This window comes from Salmo salar, chromosome ssa22 (genome assembly GCF_905237065.1).
Source record: "Salmo salar chromosome ssa22, Ssal_v3.1, whole genome shotgun sequence".
Lineage (NCBI taxonomy): Eukaryota > Metazoa > Chordata > Actinopteri > Salmoniformes > Salmonidae > Salmo > Salmo salar.
Window position 1 is genome coordinate 48,164,405 of NC_059463.1, and position 23,183 is coordinate 48,187,587.

Consider the following 23,183-nt stretch of genomic DNA (forward strand, 5'->3'; position numbering starts at 1 on the left):
GGTGAGAATCGGAACGTGATCTGAGGGTGCGTCCCAAAGGGCACCCTATTCCCTATAAAGTGCACTACTTTAGACCCTATTCCCTATATAGTGCACTACTTTAGACCTGAGCCCTAACCCTGGCAATATAGGGGATCGGTGCCATTTGGGGACGCAGCCCGTAGACTCACATGCGTCCACTGGGCCCCTCGTCCTGGAAGATAAAGGGGAGGGGAAAGTCGTTGGTGGCGGTGGGGATTGGCAGGAACTGTCCGCGGTCGTGGATGGAGCCGCAGCCCGACACAATCTGCCAGCTGCCGTAGTCCGCGGAGAGGGAGGAGCCTGAGCGGGCGTACTCTGCCGCCAGCCTGGCCACAGTAGAAAGAGGAGAGGTGGGGAGAGAAGGGAGAAGGAGGGAGGGGAGAGAGAGGGGGGGGAGAGTAGAGAGTGGGGGGGCATGAGGAGAGAGTAGAGACAGGAGGATGGGGAGAGAGGGAGTGGTGAGAGGGAGAAGAAGAAGGAGGGGGAGGAGAAACAAAGAGAGTGGAAGTAAAAGGCAACGTGAAAGAGAGAGGGAGGGAAAAATAAGGAAATGAAATGGGAAGAGAGGAGAGAGTGTCCAGGGGTCATGGGCAAGTTGCGAGGGTCTCAGTTAAAGGGCAATGAGCTGTGGAGGTCAGTGGTGGGTGTCATGGCTCAGGGTTGTGACCTCCGTGGCAAAGGTTAATGGTCAAATGCAACTCTAGCTTTGCTTTAAAGAACAACACTCAATTAAATTCAACCCAATAGAATGTTATTTATCCCCTCAAGGATTAACAAGGCAAGTCAACATGCATAGAAAAACGTCGCATGGACATTACACATACTGAATACACTAATGTTAGTGGAATAATTGGAGATTGAGTCAAATACCAAAACACACACCTTCCATTTTCATGCAAATTGAACATGACCAAGGAGCTTGAGTAAGAGGAGCTGCACTAATACACCGGTGAGACACACGTAAGTATCCAGATCTCCTCTTTACAAAGCAGGGTATTATTCAGCAGCACTGAGAGATCAACTGCCACACATGCACTACTGAAGAGCTAGAATACAGGTCTGCTCTGTCTCTCCATTAGAAAACACTGCCTCACCACAATGTCTCATGGACATGTGTGCCTCGACCCTGAGCGTCTGGCCTGGGACAACCCCCCTTTTCCCTCTGCAGATCGTCATACACTTGACTTAGATTTTAAAATGTAACATGCAGTTATTCATTCACATTTCATGCAGTTGCAGTCAATCCATTTACAAAGACAGGCAGACAGCCAGCCAGACAGGTAGCTAAAACATGGCATCCCTCTCATCATTGTGGTTGGAGCCCATAAACTGACGGACTGTGCTTGGTCTAGCAATTAACGCTGTCTGAAGCACATACAGTTGAAGTCGGAAGTTTACATACACTTAGGTTGGAGTCATTAAAAATAGTTTTTCAACCACTCCACAAATTTCTTGTTAACAAACTAGAGTTTTGGCAAGTCGGTTAGGACATCTACTTTGTGCATGACAAGTAATTTTTCCAACAATTGTTTACAGACAGATTATTTAACTTTTAATTCACTGTATCACAATTCCAGTGGGTCAGAAGTTTACATACACTAAGTTGACTGTGCCTTTAAACAGCTTGGAAAATTCCAGAAAATGATGTCATGGCTTTAGAAGCTTCTGATAAGCTAATTGACCTCAATTGCGTCAATTGGAGGTGTACCTGTGGATGTATTTCAAGGCCTACCTTCAAACTCAGTGCCTCTTTGCTTGACATCATGGGAAAATCAATAGAAATCAGCCAAGACCTCAGAAAAAATATTGTAGACCTCCACAAGTCTGGTTCATCCTTGGGAGCAATTTCCAAACGCCTGAAGGTACCATGTTCATCTGTACAAACAATAGTATGCAAGTATAAACACCATGGGACCACGCAGCCGTCATACCACTCAGGAAGGAGATGCGTTCTGTCTCCTAGAGATGAACGTACTTTGGTGAGAAGAGTGCAAATCAATCCCAGAACATCAGCAAAGGACCTTGTGAAGAGGCTGGAGGAAGCAGGTACAAAAGTATCTACATCCACAGTAAAACGAGTCCTATATCGACACAACCTGAAAGGCCGCCCAGCAAGGAAGAAGCCACTGCTCCAAAACCGCCATAAAAAAAAGCTAGACTACGATTTGCAACTGCACATGGGGACAAAGATCGTACCTTTTGGAGAAATGTCCTCTGGTCTGATGAAACAGAAATAGAACTGTTTGGTCATAATGACCATCGTTATGTTTGGAGGAAAAAGGGGGAGGCTTGCAAGCCGAAGAACACCATCCCAACCGTGAAGCACGGGTGTGGCAGCATCATGTCGTGGGGGTGCTTTGGTTCAGGAGGGACTGGTGCAATTCACAAAATAGATGGCATCATGAGGAAAGAAAATTAAGTGGACATATTTAAGCAACATCTCAAGACATCAGTCAGGAAGTTAAAGCCTGGTCGCAAATGGGTTTTCCAAATGGACAATGACCCCAACCATACTTCCAAAGTTGTGGCAAAATGGCTTAAGGGCAACAAAGTCAAGGTATTGGAGTGGCCATCACAAAGCCCTGACCTTAATCCCATAGAACTTAAAAAGTGTGCGCGAGCAAGGAGGCCTACAAACCTGACTCAGTTACACCAGCTCTGTCAGGAGGAATGGGCCAAAACTCACCCAACTTATTGTGGGAAGCTTGTGGAAAGCTACCCAAAACGTTTGACCCAAGTTAAACAATTTAAATGCAATGCTACCAAATACACTCAAATAGTATGCAAACGTCTGACCCACTGGGAATGTGATGAAAGAAATAAAAGCGGAAATAAATCACTTCTATTATTCTGACATTTCACATTCTTAAAATAAAGTGGTGATCCTAACTGACATAAGACAGGGAATTTTTACTAGGATTAAAATGTCAGGAATTGTGAAAAACTGAGTTTAAATGTATTTGGCTAAGGTGTATGTAAACTTCAGACTCCAACTGTATAAAACAGAATCCCGGCCCCATGCTGCACCTCTATTTCTGTTTCCACACTCATTTCATACCATCACCTTCTGAATAGACTGAAAATAAATCTTAAAAAAAAAAAAATAATAATAATAATAATAATAATAATAATACGACTGACTTCTAAGTGAAGGCTTACCTTCTCCCGGGCACAGACATAGGACTGCTGCCGGCGCGCGTGAAACCCGGCTCTGATTGGTTGGAGGAGGAAGAGCTGGAGGACTTGGCTTCTTGACTGAGGGGGTGGGCCAGCCGCTCCTGCAGGGGGTTGGGCCGGTTCCACAGCACCGTCTGTGGGGACGAGTTCTGTCCCTTCCTCCTGGGAGGCCATAAAAAAGGAGCGTTAGGTTTGACGTTATCTTACCCTTCATTTGGTATTACTTTTAGGCAAGTTGGCTGAGAACACATTCTCTCCATAGAAGTTACAACCATACTGGACTTGGATGAATTCGATGGAAGGAAGACTTGTCAACATGACACGTCATGTTGGAAGGCAGACACAAAGCGTCTGCTAACTAAATGATTTTATTAAGATAATTATTTTTATACTAACGTTTCGGGTCACACCAATAGACAGACGGAGAGGGGGAGGAGAACTCACCAGCTGGAGGCTGCCAGGGGCTGGCCGGAAAACAGGTCCACGGCATCGTTGGTGAGGTAGGTGGCTCCGCCTACGTCCTCCGTGATCAGTGAGAAGTCACTGCTCAGACTGGTCACGCTGCCCCGGTCCCTGGACTCTGCACCAATCACACGGGAGACACGGGTTTAGCGGATAGGCCATCAGACCAATCACAGAGGAGAGACTAGTTGTTGGGGAGGTACTAATTAAAAACACACTGGAAGTTGCCAATTGTGCCATTTTGGCAGGAATGTTGTCTGTATGTTGGTTCATGTATACGTTTGATATTGAATAATTTTGTGTCTCATGAAACCACAAGAATTCTTAGTCAAACAATACATGCCTTTTGCCAGAGATATGGACAATAGTTCTGTCGTTTTAGGGGATCCAATTTGGCTCAGGGAATCACAACATGACATCTAATGGTCAGAGACGTCATAGTAGGTGACAGCTTGTAGTCAAACCCAGCCTCAATAGTTTACATGGAGGCAAACAGGTCTGTGAACGCAAGAGTCGATATCAACAAACATAATCATTATGAAATGAGGTGGGTGGAAGCTGCGTTCACAAACTGGACATCTGGTGAATTGTTGCCAGTAGCTGTAAATGCAGCTCCGTTCAAAACTCTGTGTATCATCTCGAGGGGACAAGACATAAAAGCTCATCATGTTAAATCAGAACTGTAGCACAGTGGGAATTCATACCATGGCTTTTCTAAAGTTTCTTCACAATAGCACCACTGTACAAACCTCTATCCTCATGTAACATATAATAATGAACTATCTAAAGTTCTCATTATTATGGCATACCATCCTCATTAGCAGCGATACTAATTATCCTACCACACGTCTTGTGCTCCTTATAGGACACATCACTGCACTCTATACTGCTCTGTAAACTGGTAATCTCTGTATACCCGTCGCAAGACCCATTGGTTGAAGCTTATTTATTCCCTACATTTTTAGGCCTCACTTCCCCCTATCTGAGATATCTACTGCAGCCCTCATCCTCCACATACAACACCCGTTCTGCCAGTCACATTCTGTTAAAGGTCCGCAAAGCACACACATCCCTGGGTCGCTCCTCTTTTCAGTTCGCTGCAGCTAGAGACTGGAACGAGCTGCAACACTCAAACTGGACAGTTTGGCTGCTTTGCGTGATGTATTGTTGTCTCTACCTTCTTTCCCTTTGCGCCATGTTTTATGCTGCAACCATGTTGTGTTGCTGCCACGCTGTGGTGTCATGTGTTGCTGCCTTGCTATGTTGTTGTCTTAGGTCTCTTTTTATGTAGTGTTCTCTCTTGTTGTGGTGTGTTTTGTCCTATATATTTTATTTTTTAAATCCCAGCCACTGTCCCCGCAGGAGGCCTTTTGCCTTTTGGTAGGCCATCATTGTAAATAAGAATTTGCCTAGTTAAATAAAATAAAAAGTAAAAAAGAAAACATGTTTAATGAGCCACAGACTACCAAGTACATGTAGGTACTGTGATGTCATAAAATATTCTGTAAGGGATAATCAACGAGGGGCTATAAGTTCTATGGAACATAATGCCTGACGTGGAAGGAGTGTGCTACGACGCAATAGCGGAGAGCGTGAATTATCTCCCTATAATGCACAGCAATATTCAATGGCTATGAATATCATTTTTACATGTTCTATATTTGAGCTGCTTTTGAAAGCAAAAGATGATTTTAAAATATTATTGCCATTGTTTAATTAGATTTTCATCGCATGCTAAGAGGACTGATGGTTTGGATAGCTAAGCTAGGAAGTCAGTCAGTTTGGTTACCAAGGCAACTACTGTAGCTATCTAGTAAACTTGCTAGCTACTTCAGTGCATTTCTAGTGACAAATGTGTTTAAATTAGAGTCATTGCATAAGCGGGATAATCAACTTGGGGCTCTATGTGTTCTCTGGAAAATACTGCAACTCTGTGGAAGGTTAGTCGTGGCACACACCTTTCACATCATGTATTATTTTCCATAGAATACATAGGTCCTTGTTGATTATCCCTTTCATATAACAGGGATTTTCTGCCATTGAAATCCTTGCGCGGGTCGCCTAACCGTTTTTTCAGGTCTCCTAAGTCCAAACTGTAAAACTAAATTATAATATGGTATGGAAAAATGTTTTCGGTGTCAAATGTAATGATTAAAACCAGATATAAAATACATAGAAAAGATAATGGACCTATATATTTATAGTATATTTTTTATAGTATAATCTTTGAGAACTAACAATCACCAAAATAAAAGTTAGACACTCAGGGAGAATTGAAAATTCCCCAAAACAATTAATTTAGCAGTATATATTTTGTTATTATGTTTGAGCAAAATAACACAGGATTAGCCATGGCAAATGCATAAAATTGCATGAAATAAGCTTTAAAAATGCTAAACAATGGGCCCAACACCTAAGCCCCCTTTTGATCCAGAAAATAAACTGTTGCAAATCGAGAGCTTGGGACTACAAGGTTCAATCTGCAAAAATATGATTGAGATAACTGGCTTTTAAGTTCCGAACCCTCATTGGTTTGAATGGTGTCAGCAATTTTTTTTCTAACAACATAAATTGTGGTATTTAGAGTACTACATGGCTAGAGAACATTGAACAGAACAAGGCTATGTCAATAACTAAATTTTGGCAAAAACGCTGATAGAACCTTAGTCCAAAGCTCTCGAAATGTCTCCAGGGAAACAACTTACTCAACTGGCAGAGGTCGTCCACTGTGAAATCAGTGTCTTTGAAATGAGAGTTTTTCCTTCTGTGGAAACTGGAGAGAAAAAGGCATGCTGAAACAATACACACACACAGAGACAGAGAGAGAGGAGAGAAAAAGTGAAAGAGAGAGCGAGCGAGCGATCAAAGAACACAGAGAGGAGGGGGAAAAAAACTAAAACAAAAAATCTGTTTTGTCACAGTGGGAATCCGACCATGAAATAATAGCATTATTGCCCTGAGTGGCTGTACACTTACAACTCTCCTGCTGAAACATTTAAAAGAGTGGCTTCAGGCATTGTACACTGAGTGTACAGACTGAATGACAATGTATGCGTCCCCGAAATGGCACCCTATTCCCTATATAGTGCACCACTTTTGACCAGGGCCAATAGTGCTTTGGTAATGGTAGTGCACTATATAATGACTAGGGTTTCCATTTCAGGGACGGACAATGTTTTATAAAAGTGCATTTACATTTCAAACATCTCTGTTGTTCCGTGACATTTCACTCACCTCGGTTTCTTCATGGCAGAGAACTTCTCTGAGACAATGTGCTTCAAAAAATTGAAGCAAAAAAAGAAAATCTGCCAGGAGGAATAGAAGGAGTTTAGTGTTGGAGATTAATTAAATACGTGACAAAATACTGCCCCCTAGTTTTGAAAAACATCCCCAAACACATCACTTTAGTTGAAAATTGGAACATACTTAGTGAATAGTTACAGTCGTCTGGTATATCAGTTTCATAAAATGTATCAGACAAAGCTGTACTCTTATCTTTACCAGCCATTCAATCTACTTTGGTGCACTAAATTCCTAAAAACTAACTCAAGAGGTTGGCAACAGTGTTTGAACTTGGGGGCAAGAACCATATTAACTAAATAGAAAAATGTATAATCAATGTTTTAATATTCCACACACACGCCATTGCATTGATATTGTGTTAGAGTATCACTGACCTCCTCTCCTTTGCTGAGGCGATCAGGTAGCATATGACTGTAGGAAACACAGACCAGCTCGGTGACAATGATCGCCGAATCCATCAAAATAATCGAGCTAAGAACCCTTTACTACATATGATTATGAGCCACCATCCCCAACCAACCTATTTAACTCCTTCATACTTTTTCAATTCCTTTTCCTTTCTATTCAGTGTACAGTTTTCTCCATGCTCCTGGTAACAATGTAGGTGTGCCAGTTATACTTTTACAATTGATATACTTATTTGATCAAACAGTATAAATCTTAAGATCAAAGTGAAAATGGAGACTGCAAAGCAAAAAGAAGAGGATACAGTTTAGAACTCATTGTTTACAAAAGTATACCAATAACCAATTGACCCATCATCCCTCCGATCATCTCTGATCTCCGGCTTTGAACCCGAGTCAGTCAAGTTACCTTTCACATTTAAAGGTGAAACGAACCAACTCTCAACGGGAGTTTAAAGTTAGACTCAGCGAGATGACGTTGCCACAAGCATCACGGCAGATATTGCGATGGGTAGTATGCAAGACTTCGCTCTCACACAGTCACACTAAGTCTTGCGCATGTGCACGGGTTCGCTTCACGCTGCAGAAAGGTTTAGCCTTGCGCTTCAACACTCTTAGTTGTTGCGGAAAATGACCCACTATGCCGTTTACTTCTTGCATCTAAATCATATCGCTGAGTCTACCTTTAAGTGATGGAGAGATTACACAAATCAATACAGATCACCACATCATAAACCCGACAGTAGAAAAAAATGCCCAATGATGATGGATCGTAGGAAGGAAGAATGGAAGATGTGAGTGTGTACTATTCTTGGTCAGTCCCATCCCTCCTCCTTGAAAGCAGTCCCAGGAGTTTGGACAAGAATAATTACTCTATTGGGCTAACTGGAGGGCGGCCGTTTTGTTTTTGACTCCATTTGATGAGTTAAACATTGGAGAGATGCACAGCGGTAATTATGAAGGAAAGCCTCGAGGGAGGGAGGGAGAGGCAGGGAAAGAGAGAGACGAGCGGTCCATTGTGAGCTCAATGTGAATCCTTACCCAAAGAGGAACCAGTCGTAGGCGATGGTCAGATAGAGGATTTCAGCCGGCTCCAGACTGGCGTGGACGGCACCGTCCTAGAAAAAAATACATTCAAGAATGCAAATTAGCCTCAACGGGCACCACATGGTGGCATTGGCATGGTCGTTGGATTACGAGCTAGCCGCTATCCTGTCTATTTTTAATTCCGTTTGTAAGATATACCATGCATGACAGATGTAGTGAAAAGTGTCAGGTACAAATTCCTGGGTTCAAATACAATTTTGAAATCATTTCAAATACTTTAAGAGGCAATCAGCAATTGCTACATTGATTTTTGGGACATCCATTAAATGATATGTACCCATTGAAGAATATAACTTATAAATGCCTCATGAGCTTAGTTTAACTGTCGTACCCCATCAGAGGCCAAAATATAAGCTGGTTTTACTCCAATATTTCTAAACAAAGTAAAATGTATACAAAACAATGCATAGCCTGAAAACAAGGTGAAAACAACAATAATGATATCATGGATGGTCAGTCCTTACATCAGTCCTGTCATTGAATTTGAGAGTGATTACATTTCTCTAGCCCTATCCTTCAGCTTTTTACAGAGACAGTGGCAGAGAAAAGCTTTGTTATTGTTTCAACCACTGATTGGCCCTTTAAGCTGGGCTTGATTGAGGTTCCCTGGTTTAATGGAACAGCTCCCAATCTGCCCCGCCCACCTGACACTTTGGGCAAGCTAAAGCAAACGCAAATAGTATTTGAAATATGATGCATATTTATTTATATGGCTGTAATGGAAATTATATGATTAAAGGTTTGACTAAATGATTTCACTTAGAAACCCTATAACCTGTTGAAATGTATTCGAAATAAGGCTATAATAATGGGTTAAAAACTTTTTTCCAATACTGTGTGTGAGTAAGACACTGTAACCACTTCAAAAAATGAGCAGGGCAGAGTTGATAAGACGACCTTGGGAAAGGAACAGGAGAAGAGGTCTCCTTAAGTTAGGGAGAGAAACAACGGCCTGGGAACAGCTAGGCTGGCAAAAGATAAGGAGACAGGTGGTCTGGGTACTGTGGAAAAATACAGCCGCCTAAAGCTGGGTGGAGTTCTCTACTGGTGTGTGTGTGTAATATAAAAGTCTTTGTACATTGTAAGGATTTGAGCTCTCATAAATAAATGTTTTGACCATTGTGGGCTGGTTCTCCGTCTGCGTCATTCAACCAGAATCTTACACACTCTGGGGGGGCAGACTGAGTAGTTTAATTGAAGTTCGGTTTAAGAACATTGATAACTTAATTCACGTAACAATGGCCAAACCTAATATTACATTTGAAATAAATGCAGACACTGTATATTAAATCTGGTGATTAAGCGCTGAGTCTTGAATCTGAATTCCATTTGCGTGTAAATATAGAAAATTGGAGGGGCATGGGGGTCAAAGCTGATGAATTCATTGTGGGATTACAGAACATTCATTTTGAAGAAGTGCCTTTGGAATTGAATTACAAAATGGATACCTGGTTGGCGGAGGTAGAGAGGTAGAGAGAGAGAGATGTATATCGTATTTACCGTATACCGGGTTATTTGGAAATAGCCACGGGATGGTTTTTCAATACCGTTGAAACTATTTATTGTACGTTTTTTTAATACATTTGGATATTTTTTGCTACTTTTTATGCAAATACCTGCCGTCAACTTGTGCAATATGTTAGGAGATAAAGCAGATCACGTTCTTCATTTCACCTGTCATGTTATTTTACATTATGAAGAGTACAGGTAGTAACCAGTGACCTGGTGTTAGTTTACAAGCACACACACAATGTGCTAAATGCTCTGCAGTTGTGCATTTGGTTAGCTAATTTAGTAGCAAAAGTATGTGAACATTTTATTCCAAAATCAGGGGCATTAATATGGAGTTGGTCCCTGCTTTGCTGCTATAACAGCCTCCACTCTTCTGGGAAGGCTTTCCACTAGATGTTGGAACATTGCTGTGTGGACTTCCATTCAGCCACAAGAGCATTAGGCCTGGCTCGCAGTCGGTGTTCCAATTCATACCAAAGGTGTTCAATGGGGTTGAGGTCAGGGCTCTGTGCAGGCCAGTCAAGTTGTTCCCCACTGATATCGACAAAGCATTGTTGAAGGACCTCGCTTTGTGCACGGGGGCATTGTCATGCTGAAACAGAAAAGGGCCTTCCACAAACTGTTGCCACATAGTTAGAAGCACAGAATCATCTACAATGTCATTGGACGCTGTAGTGTTAAGATTTACACAAGCATTTTGCGACACTCGCAATAACATCTGCTAACCATGTGTATGTGACCAAAATGTGATTTCCCTTCACTGGAACTTAGGGGCCAAGCCCGAACCATAAAAAACTGCCACAGACCATTATTCCTCCTCCACCAAACTTTACAGTTGGCACTATGCATTGGGGCAGGCAGCGTACTCCTGGCATCTGCCAAACCTAGATTTGTTGGCATTGCACATGGTAATCTTAGGCTTGTGTGCGGCTGCTCTGCCATGGAAACCATTTCATGAAGCTCTCGATGAACAGTTCTTGTGCTGACATTGCTTCCAGAGGCAGTTTGGAACTTGGCTTGAGTGTTGCAGCCGAGGACAGATGATTTTTACGCGCTTCAGCAGTCGGCAGTGCCGTTCTGTGAGCTTGTGGCCGAGCCGTTGTTGCTCCAGCACTTACAGGTGACTTGTTGGAAAGGTGGCATCCTACGACAGTCCCACGTTGAAAGTCACTGAGCTCTTCAGTAAGGCCATTCTACTGCCAATGTTTGTCTATGGAGATTGATTGGCTGTGTGTTCGATTTTATACACCTGTCAGCAACGGGTGTGGCTGAAATAGCGGAATCCAAGTGGTTAGCTTCTTTCAAAATCAAGCTTTGCATGCCGGAAAGCAGAGAATCTCCTCCTGGATCATGAGCCTTACTGTGTAATATTTGTTTTGAGGGTACAGAAAACTGTGAGTAGCATTTTGTTGGTTACTTGTATACTTTTATGAGCTGGGATGACTGTCCTGAAAATAGTTTAAGTCAGAGACTATAAAATGTTCACACTGCGATCGTTAGCATTTAATTAGCATTCCCTATGGGATTGTACATGTACTTGTTAGCATTGCTAACCTTCGGATTACACAGGCTCAGTGGGTTTTGAAACTAGCGCCCCTTGTGATCAATGCCGGTATTACCAAATACCCTGGCACAAGGTCGGTATGAAGGCCGCCCAAGCCTAGGAGAGAAAAATAGAGAGAGAAACAGATGGACAGGAATAAAAGAGAGAGATATGAGGAGAACACTTACTGCCCACAGCGAGAGACGCAGGAGGGACACAAAGAGAGGTGTCCGGTCCCAACCAGATATGCAGTGCACGAGGAGACCGCTCTCGTCTACAGGAAGCAAACCCAATCACAACCAAATCAGAACCACTTAAGAAATTAAGGATTGACACAAGGTTTTATAAAGATTAGGAAGTGATGAGGAATAAAGCCCATGAACAAGACAAGTAGTTCAACATCTCAGAGACCCTCACTGGACCCTTTGAGATATGAGATGGGACTTGACCAGTCTTTTCTAGGTCAATTTACTCCCTGAAAGAAATAAATTGGTTACAGCCCCCAAGGAGCCAGACACCCCCCCCACACCAGACCCAAAGAGCTGTAACCAACACACGCACGCAAGACACACCCACACACGCCAGACACACACACGACCGCCCCCCCCCACATACACCAGACCCCATCACACACCAGACCCACCAGACCCAGCCCCACAACAGACCCCCCCCCACACCCACCAGACCCCCCCAACACACACACCAGACCCCCCCCCCCACACGCACATCAGACCCCCCCACACACACCAGACCCCCAAACACACAAACACCAGACACTCAAAGACCCCCCTAACCCACACATACACCAGACCCACAACACACACAACTATACCCACCCACACACAAACACCAGACACTCAAATAAGACCCCCCTAACCCACCAGACCCACACATACACCAGACCCACAACACACACAACCATACCCACCCACACACACACCAGACCCCCACCCACACACACCAGAAACCGCACACAGCCACCAGACCCACCCCCACACCAGACCCCCACACAGCAGAACCACCAGACCCCCCCCCCACACACCCACCAGACCCCCCCACACACCCACCAGACCCACTCACACACCCACCAGACCCACTCACACACCCACCAGACCCACTCACACACTGACCATCGCTGTTGATGATGTGAAGCAACAGCTTCAGGTAGTTCTGGGTCTGCTGGACCAGGTCCCAAGACTGAAACAGAAGAACAAAGAGTTTCAACATGTTCTCACCTGGGGTGCACTAACGTTCAGGCAGACATGTGGTATAAGGAATCACGTCAGCGCTATTCATGACATGTCTATCTGCAACGTTCCACAACATTTGCCTAGTGAAGGTGGCCCTGGTGTGGGGACTACATCGCTTAGAACCTAAACATATGCATTTAAACTAGGGCTGTCAAATGATTAAAAAAAATATACTTATTTCAGAATTGCTCTAATTGAGCTGTAATTTAAGATTTGTTTTTATACAAAAATCATTACAAGAATATTAATGTCTTGATTTTGTCCAAAGTAACAGCTAGCCAAATCAGGTATACTGATAAAGCACAGTTTCTGTAACCTGTGTCAACTTGTTTTAACATCACATTGTTGTTCTTAGCTGTATAGATGATGTATAAATGCTGTATTTGGGATGTTTTCAGACAACGCTTTCAATGTAATTAACCACAGTAATACATTTTTTTAAAGTATGATAAAATTACAAAACGTTGACTTGAGTTACCAGATTAGGTCTAACAGACCGAATTTAAACCGTTTTTAGATTATATTTCACTTTCCTAAAAAAATAAAAATCTACTAATCAGCAAAATCTGAAAACAATGGAACAATGGACATATACAAAACAACATGAGAAATGATTAGCCAGAAAACAGATGCAGCTTCATAACAAACCTACAGAGGTCACTGTGAGACCTCTAATATCAGGAAAGACTCAATCACAATTCGCTAAAGTATTGAATACAGTACAATTATGGTCATATAGGGAAAATAGTAGATGCACCTGATATTCAGGTATTAGTAGACATACCTGATATCTACTCCAGTCTATATTCAAGTTCTTGGTAAAGCACACAGGGATTGTCAAAGGAGCATCCACAAAATCCTGTTGATGAAGGTTAACAATAAAACAGTATGTTTTGAGATCTGAGCTCGTATTCAAAAAGCGTGAAAGACTGCTGATCTAGGATCAGTTTTGTCTTTCAGATCACAATGAATAAGATAAATGGACAGGGGGGCCCGGATCCTACATCAGTAGTCCTACAGTGAGGGAAAAAAGTATTTGATCCCCTGCTGATTTTGTACGTTTGCCCACTGACAAAGAAATGATCAGTCTATAATTTTAATGGTAGGTTTATTTGAACAGTGAGAGACAGAATAACAACAAAGAAAATCCAGAAAAACGCATGACAAAAATGTTATAAATTGATTTGCATTTTAATGAGGGAAATAAGTATTTGACCCCCCTGCAAAACAAGACGCATTCTCACTTCAAGACGCATTGTCAATACAAGCCCTGAGAATAGGTCATCTGGATGGATAGATATGATGAATCTCAGAGATTGTGTGTGTGCGTCAAACACAATACCTGATTCCAGTTGAATACTAGTCCCTCAGCGGTGTAGTCTCTATCTTTGTAGTCCTTAAAGAACTCACACCCTGGAGACACAGAGAGGGGTCGTGTTCATTAGACAGCGAACAGAACAGACAAACAGGGAGGATCCAATAAGAAGCGCTTGTTTCCGGTTTCAGTTGAAAACCGTGTACGCTAACGAATACAGCCCTGGTAAAAAAATGGTATGCATAGAGAAGAGTACAGCTATCTCTCTGGGGAAGAGTGTAGCTATAACAATAAGGATGTTGAAATGCATTGTAAGGCTTACCAACTGCCTTGCTGTTGTCTATGTAACTACTGTACATAAACTGTGTGGAAACCTGCTTTTCCTAATAAAACCGACATTATAAAAAGTAGATAAAAAGTTAATAAATAAATGTATTTTAAAATGTAGGTTGGGTTTTAGAGATATTTGGGTTTTACCTGGGTACGGGTTAGGGTTTTACCTGGGTAAGGCACAGAGAGCAGGGTGAAGTCTGCATATCGTTGGGCCTTATCCACCTTCTCAGACGAGGTGACACTGTACGACAGATGAAATAAAAGAGTAAAGAGAGAAAATATTCCCACGGTGATGAAGCAGATACAACATACCTGAAGCACTAAGCCCATACTGTACATTCTTCTCTAACGGTGATGATTCCTGAATTAACTGTCACACATAGCATGCAGATACGTCAACATTACATAATCATTTGGGGGGTGCTTATATTTGTCCTGTTACACACTTGTACAAGTGTGAACTGGAAATGTGTTTCTTGCATATTCCAACTCCCCCGAGACACCAGGAGGGAGTGGGTCACGGCCAGGGTCACCATTGTCCAGCGCCCCTGGAGAAATTGGGTTTAAGTGCTTTGCTCAGGGCACAGCGACAGATTTTTTCCCCCCACCTAATCGGCTCCGGGATTTGAACCAGCGACCTTTCAGTTACTGGCCCAACGCTCTAACCTTGAGGCTACCTGCCGCACACAATTACATCAAACAAGTACACAGGCACCTAGGTAAATACACACACACACACACACACACACACACACACACACACACACAACCTCTTGACAAAAACACCACCACACATGTAAAGGTCAACATCCAAACAAGGGTAGACTTTAGGAGTCAGGTTTATTACATAACATAATGCTACCAAAAGACCAACCTGTGAGTGGGTGGGTGTGTTGAATACATTAAGAATCCTGGCTGGCTGGCTGGGTGTGTGTTGAATACATTAAGAATCCTGGCTGGCTGGCTGGGTGTGTGTTGAATACATTAAGAATCCTGGCTGGCTGGCTGGGTGTGTGTGTTGAATACATTAAGAATCCTGGCTGGCTGGCTGGGTGTGTGTGTTGAATACATTAAGAATCCTGGCTGGCTGGCTGGGTGTGTGTGTTGAATACATTAAGAATCCTGGCTGGCTGGCTGGGTGTGTGTTGAATACATTAAGAATCCTGGCTGGCTGGCTGGGTGTGTGTTGAATACATTAAGAATCCTGGCTGGCTGGCTGGGTGTGTGTTGAATACATTAAGAATCCTGGCTGGCTGGCTGGGTGTGTGTTGAATACATTAAGAATCCTGGCTGGCTGGCTGGGTGTGTGTTGAATACATTAAGAATCCTGGCTGGCTGGCTGGGTGTGTGTTGAATACATTAAGAATCCTGGCTGGCTGGCTGGGTGTGTGTTGAATACATTAAGAATCCTGGCTGGCTGGGTGTGTGTGTTGAATACATTAAGAATCCTGGCTGGCTGGCTGGGTGGGTGTGTTGAATACATTAAGAATCCTGGCTGGCTGGGTGGGTGTGTGTTGAATACATTAAGAATCCTGGCTGGCTGGCTGGGTGTGTGTTGAATACATTAAGAATCCTGGCTGGCTGGCTGGGTGTGTGTTGAATACATTAAGAATCCTGGCTGGCTGGCTGGGTGTGTGTGTTGAATACATTAAGAATCCTGGCTGGCTGGCTGGGTGTGTGTGTTGAATACATTAAGAATCCTGGCTGGCTGGCTGGCTGGGTGTGTTGAATACATTAAGAATCCTGGCTGGCTGGCTGGCTGGGTGTGTTGAATACATTAAGAATCCTGGCTGGCTGGCTGGCTGTGTGTTGAATACATTAAGAATCCTGGCTGGCTGGCTGGGTGTGTGTTGAATACATTAAGAATCCTGGCTGGCTGGCTGGGTGTGTGTTGAATACATTAAGAATCCTGGCTGGCTGGCTGGGTGTGTGTTGAATACATTAAGAATCCTGGCTGGCTGGCTGGGTGTGTGTGTTGAATACATTAAGAATCCTGGCTGGCTGGCTGGGTGTGTGTGTTGAATACATTAAGAATCCTGGCTGGCTGGGTGTGTGTGTGTGTGTGTGTGTGTGTGTGTGTGTGTGTGTGTGTGTGTGTGTGTTGAATACATTAAGAATCCTGGCTGGCTGTGTGTGTGTGTGTGTGTGTGTGTGTGTGTGTGTGTGTGTGTGTGTGTGTGTGTGTTTGAATACATTAAGAATCCTGGCTGGCTGGCTGGGTGTGTGTGTTGAATACATTAAGAATCCTGGCTGGCTGGCTGGGTGTGTGTGTTGAATACATTAAGAATCCTGGCTGGCTGGGTGTGTGTGTGTGTTGAATACATTAAGAATCCTGGCTGGCTGGGTGTGTGTGTGTGTGTGTGTTGAATACATTAAGAATCCTGGCTGGCTGTGTGTGTGTGTGTGTGTGTGTGTGTGTGTGTGTGTGTGTGTGTGTGTGTGTGTGTGTGTGTGTGTGTGTGTGTTGAATACATTAAGAATCCTGGCTGGCTGGCTGGGTGTGTGTGTGTGTTGAACACATGAATAATCCTGGCTGGATGTGTGTGTGTGTTGAACACATGAAGAATCCTGGCTGGGTGAGGGTGTGTTGAATACATGAAGAATCCTGGCTGGGTGAGGGTGTGTTGAATACATTAAGAATCCTGGCTGGCTGGGTGTGTGCATTGAATACATTAAGAATCCTGGCTGGCTGGCTGGGTGTGTGTGTGTGTGTGTGTCTTGAATACATTAAGAATCCTGGCTGGCTGGCTGGCTGGGTGTGTGTGTGTGTGTGTGTGTGTGTGTGTGTGTGTGTGTGTGTGTGTGTGTGTGTGTGTGTGTGTGTAACACATGAAGAACCCTGGCTGGGTGAGGGTGTGTTGAATACATTAAGAATCCTGGCTGGCTGGGTGTGTGTGTGTTGAATACATTAAGAATCCTGGCTGGCTGGGTGTGTGTGTGTGTGTTGAATACATTAAGAATCCTGGCTGGCTGGCTGGCTGGCTGGGTGTGTGTGTGTGTGTGTGTGTGTTGAATACATTAAGAATCCTGGCTGGCTGGCTGGGTGTGTGTGTGTGTTGAACACATGAATAATCCTGGCTGGGTGTGTGTGTGTGTTGAACACATGAATAATCCTGGCTGGGTGAGGGTGTGTTGAATACATTAAGAATCCTGGCTGGCTGGGTGTGTGCATTGAATACATTAAGAATCCTGGCTGGCTGGGTGTGTGTGTGTGTGTGTGTGTGTGTGTGTGTGTGTGTGTCTTGAATACATTAAGAATCCTGGCTGGCTGGCTGGGTGTGTGTGTGTGTGTGTGTGTGTGTGTGTGTGTGTGTGTGTGTGTGTGTGTGTGTGTGTGTGTGACACATGAAGAACCCTGGCTGGGTGAGGGTGTGTTGAATACATTAAGAATCCTGGCTGGCTGGGTGAGGGTGTGTTGAATACATTAAGAATCCTGGCTGGCTGGGTGAGGGTGTGTTGAATACATTAAGAATCCTGGCTGGCTGGGTGAGGGTGTGTTGAATACATTAAGAATCCTGGCTGGCTGGGTGAGGGTTGTGTTGAATACATTAAGAATCCTGGCTGGCTGGGTGAGGGTGTGTTGAATACATTAAGAATCCTGGCTGGGTGAGGTTGTGTTGAATACATTAAGAATCCTGGCTGGGTGAGGTTGTGTTGAATGCATTAAGAATCCTGGCTGGGTGAGGTTGTGTTGAATACATTAAGAATCCTGGCTGGGTGAGGTTGTGTTGAATACATTAAGAATCCTGGCTGGGTGAGGGTGTGTTGAATACATTAAGAATCCTGGCTGGGTGAGGGTGTGTTGAATGCATTAAGAATCCTGGCTGGGTGAGGGTGTGTTGAATGCATTAAGAATCCTGGCTGGGTGAGGTTGTGTTGAATGCATTAAGAATCCTGGCTGGGTGAGGTTGTGTTGAATGCATTAAGAATCCTGGCTGGGTGAGGTTGTGTTGAATGCATTAAGAATCCTGGCTGGGTGAGGGTGTGTTGACTTACTTTAGGCCAAACTTGACCTTCTTGTTCTCCACCATGAGGTCACAGATGTAGCGCACAGAGAGGTAGCGCAGCAGCTTGATGTCCAGACCCCGCACCTTGTCAAAGAGCTGAGAGTCCCCGTTGCTGAAGAGAGACAGAGAAAGTGAGACAGAGAGAAAGAACGAGACAGAGTGAGAGAGAGATGATTGAGCAGAGAAGTACACAGAACCACTAACATGTATTTAGTATTTTGAGCATTCAATCAAGCAAGGAAAAGAAAGTGATAGGAGGGAGAGAAAGACATTGAGAAGGGGTACACAGAGAGAGTGATAGGAGGGAGAGAAAGACATTGAGAAGGGGTACACAGAGAGAGTGATATGAGGGAGAGAAAGACATTGAGAAGGGGTACACAGAGAGAGCGATAGGAGGGAGAGAAAGACATTGAGAAGGGGTACACAGAGAGAGTGATAGGAGGGAGAGAAAGACATTGAGAAGGGGTACACAGAGAGAGCGATAGGAGGGAGAGAAAGACATTGAGAAGGGGTACACAGAGAGAGTGATAGGAGGGAGAGAAAGACATTGAGAAGGGGTACACAGAGAGAGTGATAGGAGGGAGAGAAAGACATTGAGAAGGGGTACACAGAGAGAGTGATAGGAGGGAGAGAAAGACATTGAGAAGGGGTACACAGAGAGAGTGATAGGAGGGAGAGAAAGACATTGAGAAGGGGTACACAGAGAGAGTGATAGGAGGGAGAGAAAGACATTGAGAAGGGGTACACAGAGAGAGTGATAGGAAGGAGAGAAATAGTACAAAGAAATGACCACAAGGTTTTAGACGTCATCACATAACCACTCAAATGTCTGTGGCATTTTGAGCATTGAATCAAGCAAAGAAACCAAACCAATCCCTCATGTGAAAAGACACCAACCTGGCACTGTCGTCCTCTGGAACCTCTGGCTCAGACTCTGCCCCCCATGTGTCATCAATCCCCCCTAGGGAGAGGAAGACAGAGACACAGCTGCATCACAACAACATTCTAAACTGGATACATTTATCCGCAATAAAGGGACATTATCTAATACAGACACTTTCTTCAGAAAGGGATACATATTCAAAAACTAGCTTGGGGAATGGACTACAGCCAAACAAGTGGAAATACAGCAGCAACATTTGATCTTATTAAAAATACATTAAAAAAATAAATTTAAAAAAGTTACAAATAATTGAAGAGCAGCAGTAAAAAGTGTGAGACGCTTGGTGATAAAGCAGTCGCTCTGACAAAGGTGAGTAGATCCAAATGTTAGCATTTTAGACACAAAAGTGAAACTGGGTGGAAGCAGTGCATGAAAAGTTATCCTTTTGTAAATTGGTCCAGATTAAAGTAGATCTGGGCCTGTATTCATAAAGCTTCTCAGAGTAGGAGTGCTGATCTAGGATCCAGTTCCCCTTGTCCATGTAATATTATTAACTATGATCAAAAGGGGAAAACTGATCCTAGACCAACCCTGAGACGCTTTGTGAATAAGGCCCTGAACTACATTAAGAGTTTTCCTTGCTGACAAAACGTATGTTGTTTCAGTCTCACCTGAGAAGATGTAGTTGTAGCCTGTGCGCCCATATAGCTCCCCCCAGCCTGCCAGAGTGGATGATCGACAGATATGCTGCAATGGAAGACAACAAAGGATTAGCACACACGCTGGTTAGCATACAACTCATCTCAATAGTCTAGAAACCTGTCAATCAAGCCTCCCTCTCATTGTTGTTTTTGACACAATCACTTCCTTGTTCAAAGGTGAGGAGTAAAATAAAAGCAACATATCCATAAAAAAAAATTATGTTAACACATTTACATACACAGTACGCGTCAAAAGTTTGGACACACCTACTCATTCAAGTTTTTTACTATTTTCTACATTGTAGATTAATAGTGAAGACATCAAAATCATGCAATAACACATTTGGAATCAAAAGAGTGTTCAAAAAAATCAAAATATTTTATATTTGAGATTATTTAAAGTAACCACCCTTTGCCTTGACAGCTTTGCACACTTTTGACATTTTCTCAACCAGCTTCATGAGGAATGCTTTTCTAACAGTCTTGAAGGAGTTCCCACATATGCTGAGCACTTGTTGGCTGCTTCTCCGTCACTCTGTGGTCCAACTCATCCCAAACCATCTCAATTGGGTTGAGGTTGGGTGATTGTGGAGGCCAGGTCATCTGATGCAGCACTCCATCACTCTCCTTCTTGGTCAAATAGCCATTACACAGCCTGAAGGTGTGTTTTGGGTCATTGTCCTGTTGAAAAACAGTCCCACTAAGCGCAAACCAGATGGGATGGCATATTGCTACAGAATGCTGTGGAAGCCATGCTGGTTAAGTGTGCCTTGAATTCTAAATAAATCACTGACAGTGTCACCAGCAAAGCACCATCACACCTCCTCCTCCAGCTTCATGTTGGGAACCACACACGCGGAGATCATCTATCTGTTCACCTACTCTGTGTCTCACAAAGACACGGCGGTCAGAACTAAAAAACTCAAATTTGTACTCATCAGACCAAAGGACAGATTTCCACCGGTCTAATTGCTCGTGTTTCTTGGACCAAGCAAGTATCTTCTTCTTATTGGTGCCCTTTAGTAGTAGTTTCTTTGCAGCAATTCGACCATGAAGGCCTGATTCACAGTCTCCTCTGAACAGTTGATGTTGAGATGTGTCTGTTACTTCAACTCTGTGAAGCATTTATATGGGCTGCAATCTGAGGTGCAGTTAACTCTAATTAACTTACCTTCTGCAGCATTGGTAACTCTGGGTCTTCCTTTCCTGTGTTGGTCCTAATGAGAGCCAGTTTCATCATAGCGCTTGATAGTTTTTGAGACTGCACTTGAAGAAACTTTCAAAGTTCTTGACATTTTCCGGACTGACTGACCTTCATGTCTTAAAGTAATGATGGACTGTCATTTATCTTTGCTTATTTGAGCTGTTCTTGCCATAATATCGACTTGGTCTTTTACCAAATAGGGCAATCTTCTGTATACCACCTCTACCTTGTCACAACAACTAATTGGCTCAAACTCATTAAGGAAAGAAATTAAAAAGGCACACCTTTTAAATGAAATGCATTCCAGGTGACTACCTTATGGAGCAGGAGTGGCACAAGGCATTGTATCTCAGTTCTAGAAGCGTCACTACAGACCCTGGTTCGATCCCAGGCTGTATCATAACCGGCCGTGATCGGGAGTCCCATAAGGCAGCGCACAATTGGCCCAGCGTCAGGGGTTTGGCCTGGGTAGGCAGTCATTGTAAAATAAGAATCTGTTCTTAACTGGCTTGCAGAGTTAAATAAAAGTTAAATAAATAAATAAAAAGCTGGTTGAGAGAATGCCAAGAGTGCGCAAGGCAAAGGCTGGCTACTGTGAGGAATCTCAAATATGTTTACCCTTTTTTGGTTACTACATGATTGCATATGAGTTATTTCATAGTTTTTAATGTCTTCACTATTATTCTACAATGAAGAAAATAGTAAAAATAAAGAAAAACCCTAGAATGAGTAGGTGTGTCAAAACTTTTTAATGGTACTGTATATACATAATATATTTACATATACATATGTAAATAGATTTTTAAAAAGCTATCTCTCTCTCTCTATAATATATATATATATATACAAATCATACTTTGCCGTTGTAGAGGATGACGGGGCAGACAAACCTCCCTCTGCAGCGGGCCATCTTACTGCGGTTCACCAGATCCTGCAGCTTGGTGATCTGGACTGTGCTCTCAAACCTAAGGAGACAGCAGCAATATATCAAGCAACATACTCCTTACTATAGCAATAGATTTTCATTGATCTATTCTAACAAAGCAATATATGGATCCTCAATATATGTTCATTACAATGGAGAAATAAATGATAAAAATCAGCAATACATGGATCATCAATACACCAAATGGCAATATATCTTCATTGATATGTTAAAACAAAGCAATACCTACAGGAATCATAGTCCTCAATATAGCAATATTATATAATGTATAGAGGTCGACCGATTATGATTTTTCAACGCCGATACCGATTATTGGAGGCCCAGAAAAACCCGGTGCCGATTAAATCGGCCGATTTTTTAAAATTGATTTGTAATAATGACAATTACAACAATACTGAATGAACACTTATTTTAACTTAATATAATACATCAATAAAATCAATTTAGCCTCAAATAAATAATGAAACATGTTCAATTTGGTTTAAATAATGCAAAAACAAAGTGTTGGAGAAGAAAGTAAAAGTGCATTTATGTGCCATGTAAGAAAGCTAACGTTTAAGTTCCTTGCTCAGAACATGAGAACATATGAAAGCTGGTGGTTCCTTTTAACATGAGTCTTCAATATTCCCAGGTAAGAAGTTTTAGGTTGTAGTTATTATAGGAATTATAGGACTATTTCTCTCTATAAGATTTGTATTTCATATACCTTTGACTATTGGATGTTCTTATAGGCACTTTAGTATTGCCAGTGTAACAGTATAGCTTCCGTCCCTCTCCTCCCTCCTACCTGGGCTCAAACCAGGGACACATCGACAACAGCCACCCTCGAAGCAGCGTTACCCATGCAGAGCAAGGGAAACAACTACTCCAAGTCTCAGAGCGAGTGACGTTTGAAAGGCTATTAGCGCGCACCCGCTAACTAGCTAGCCATTTCACATCAGTTACACCAGCCTAATCTTGGGAGTTGACAGGCTTGAAGTCAAACAGCGCAATGCATTGCGAAGAGCTGCTGGCA

General features: G+C 43.1%; 1 protein-coding gene across 2 annotated transcripts in view; it reads right to left on the reverse strand.

Annotated features, from left to right (window-relative positions):
- Positions 1-23,183, reverse strand: part of LOC106583633 (myotubularin-related protein 14) — a 35,195-nt gene that overhangs the window by 5,363 nt on the left and 6,649 nt on the right. The window contains exons 3-18 of one of the 2 annotated variants that reach the window (XM_014168034.2): positions 22,079-22,187; positions 19,989-20,064; positions 19,332-19,395; positions 18,424-18,546; positions 14,595-14,668; positions 14,122-14,192; positions 13,564-13,638; positions 12,660-12,726; positions 11,718-11,803; positions 8,409-8,485; positions 7,338-7,374; positions 6,895-6,965; positions 6,366-6,433; positions 3,643-3,778; positions 3,181-3,360; positions 171-347 (exon numbers count right to left, since the gene is read on the reverse strand). In XM_014168034.2, the coding sequence (XP_014023509.2) occupies positions 171-347; positions 3,181-3,360; positions 3,643-3,778; positions 6,366-6,433; positions 6,895-6,965; positions 7,338-7,374; positions 8,409-8,485; positions 11,718-11,803; positions 12,660-12,726; positions 13,564-13,638; positions 14,122-14,192; positions 14,595-14,668; positions 18,424-18,546; positions 19,332-19,395; positions 19,989-20,064; positions 22,079-22,187 (1,491 nt within the window). The remainder of the gene's footprint in view (positions 1-170; positions 348-3,180; positions 3,361-3,642; positions 3,779-6,365; positions 6,434-6,894; positions 6,966-7,337; positions 7,375-8,408; positions 8,486-11,717; positions 11,804-12,659; positions 12,727-13,563; positions 13,639-14,121; positions 14,193-14,594; positions 14,669-18,423; positions 18,547-19,331; positions 19,396-19,988; positions 20,065-22,078; positions 22,188-23,183) is intronic. The other variant, XM_014168035.2, reaches the window with a different exon arrangement.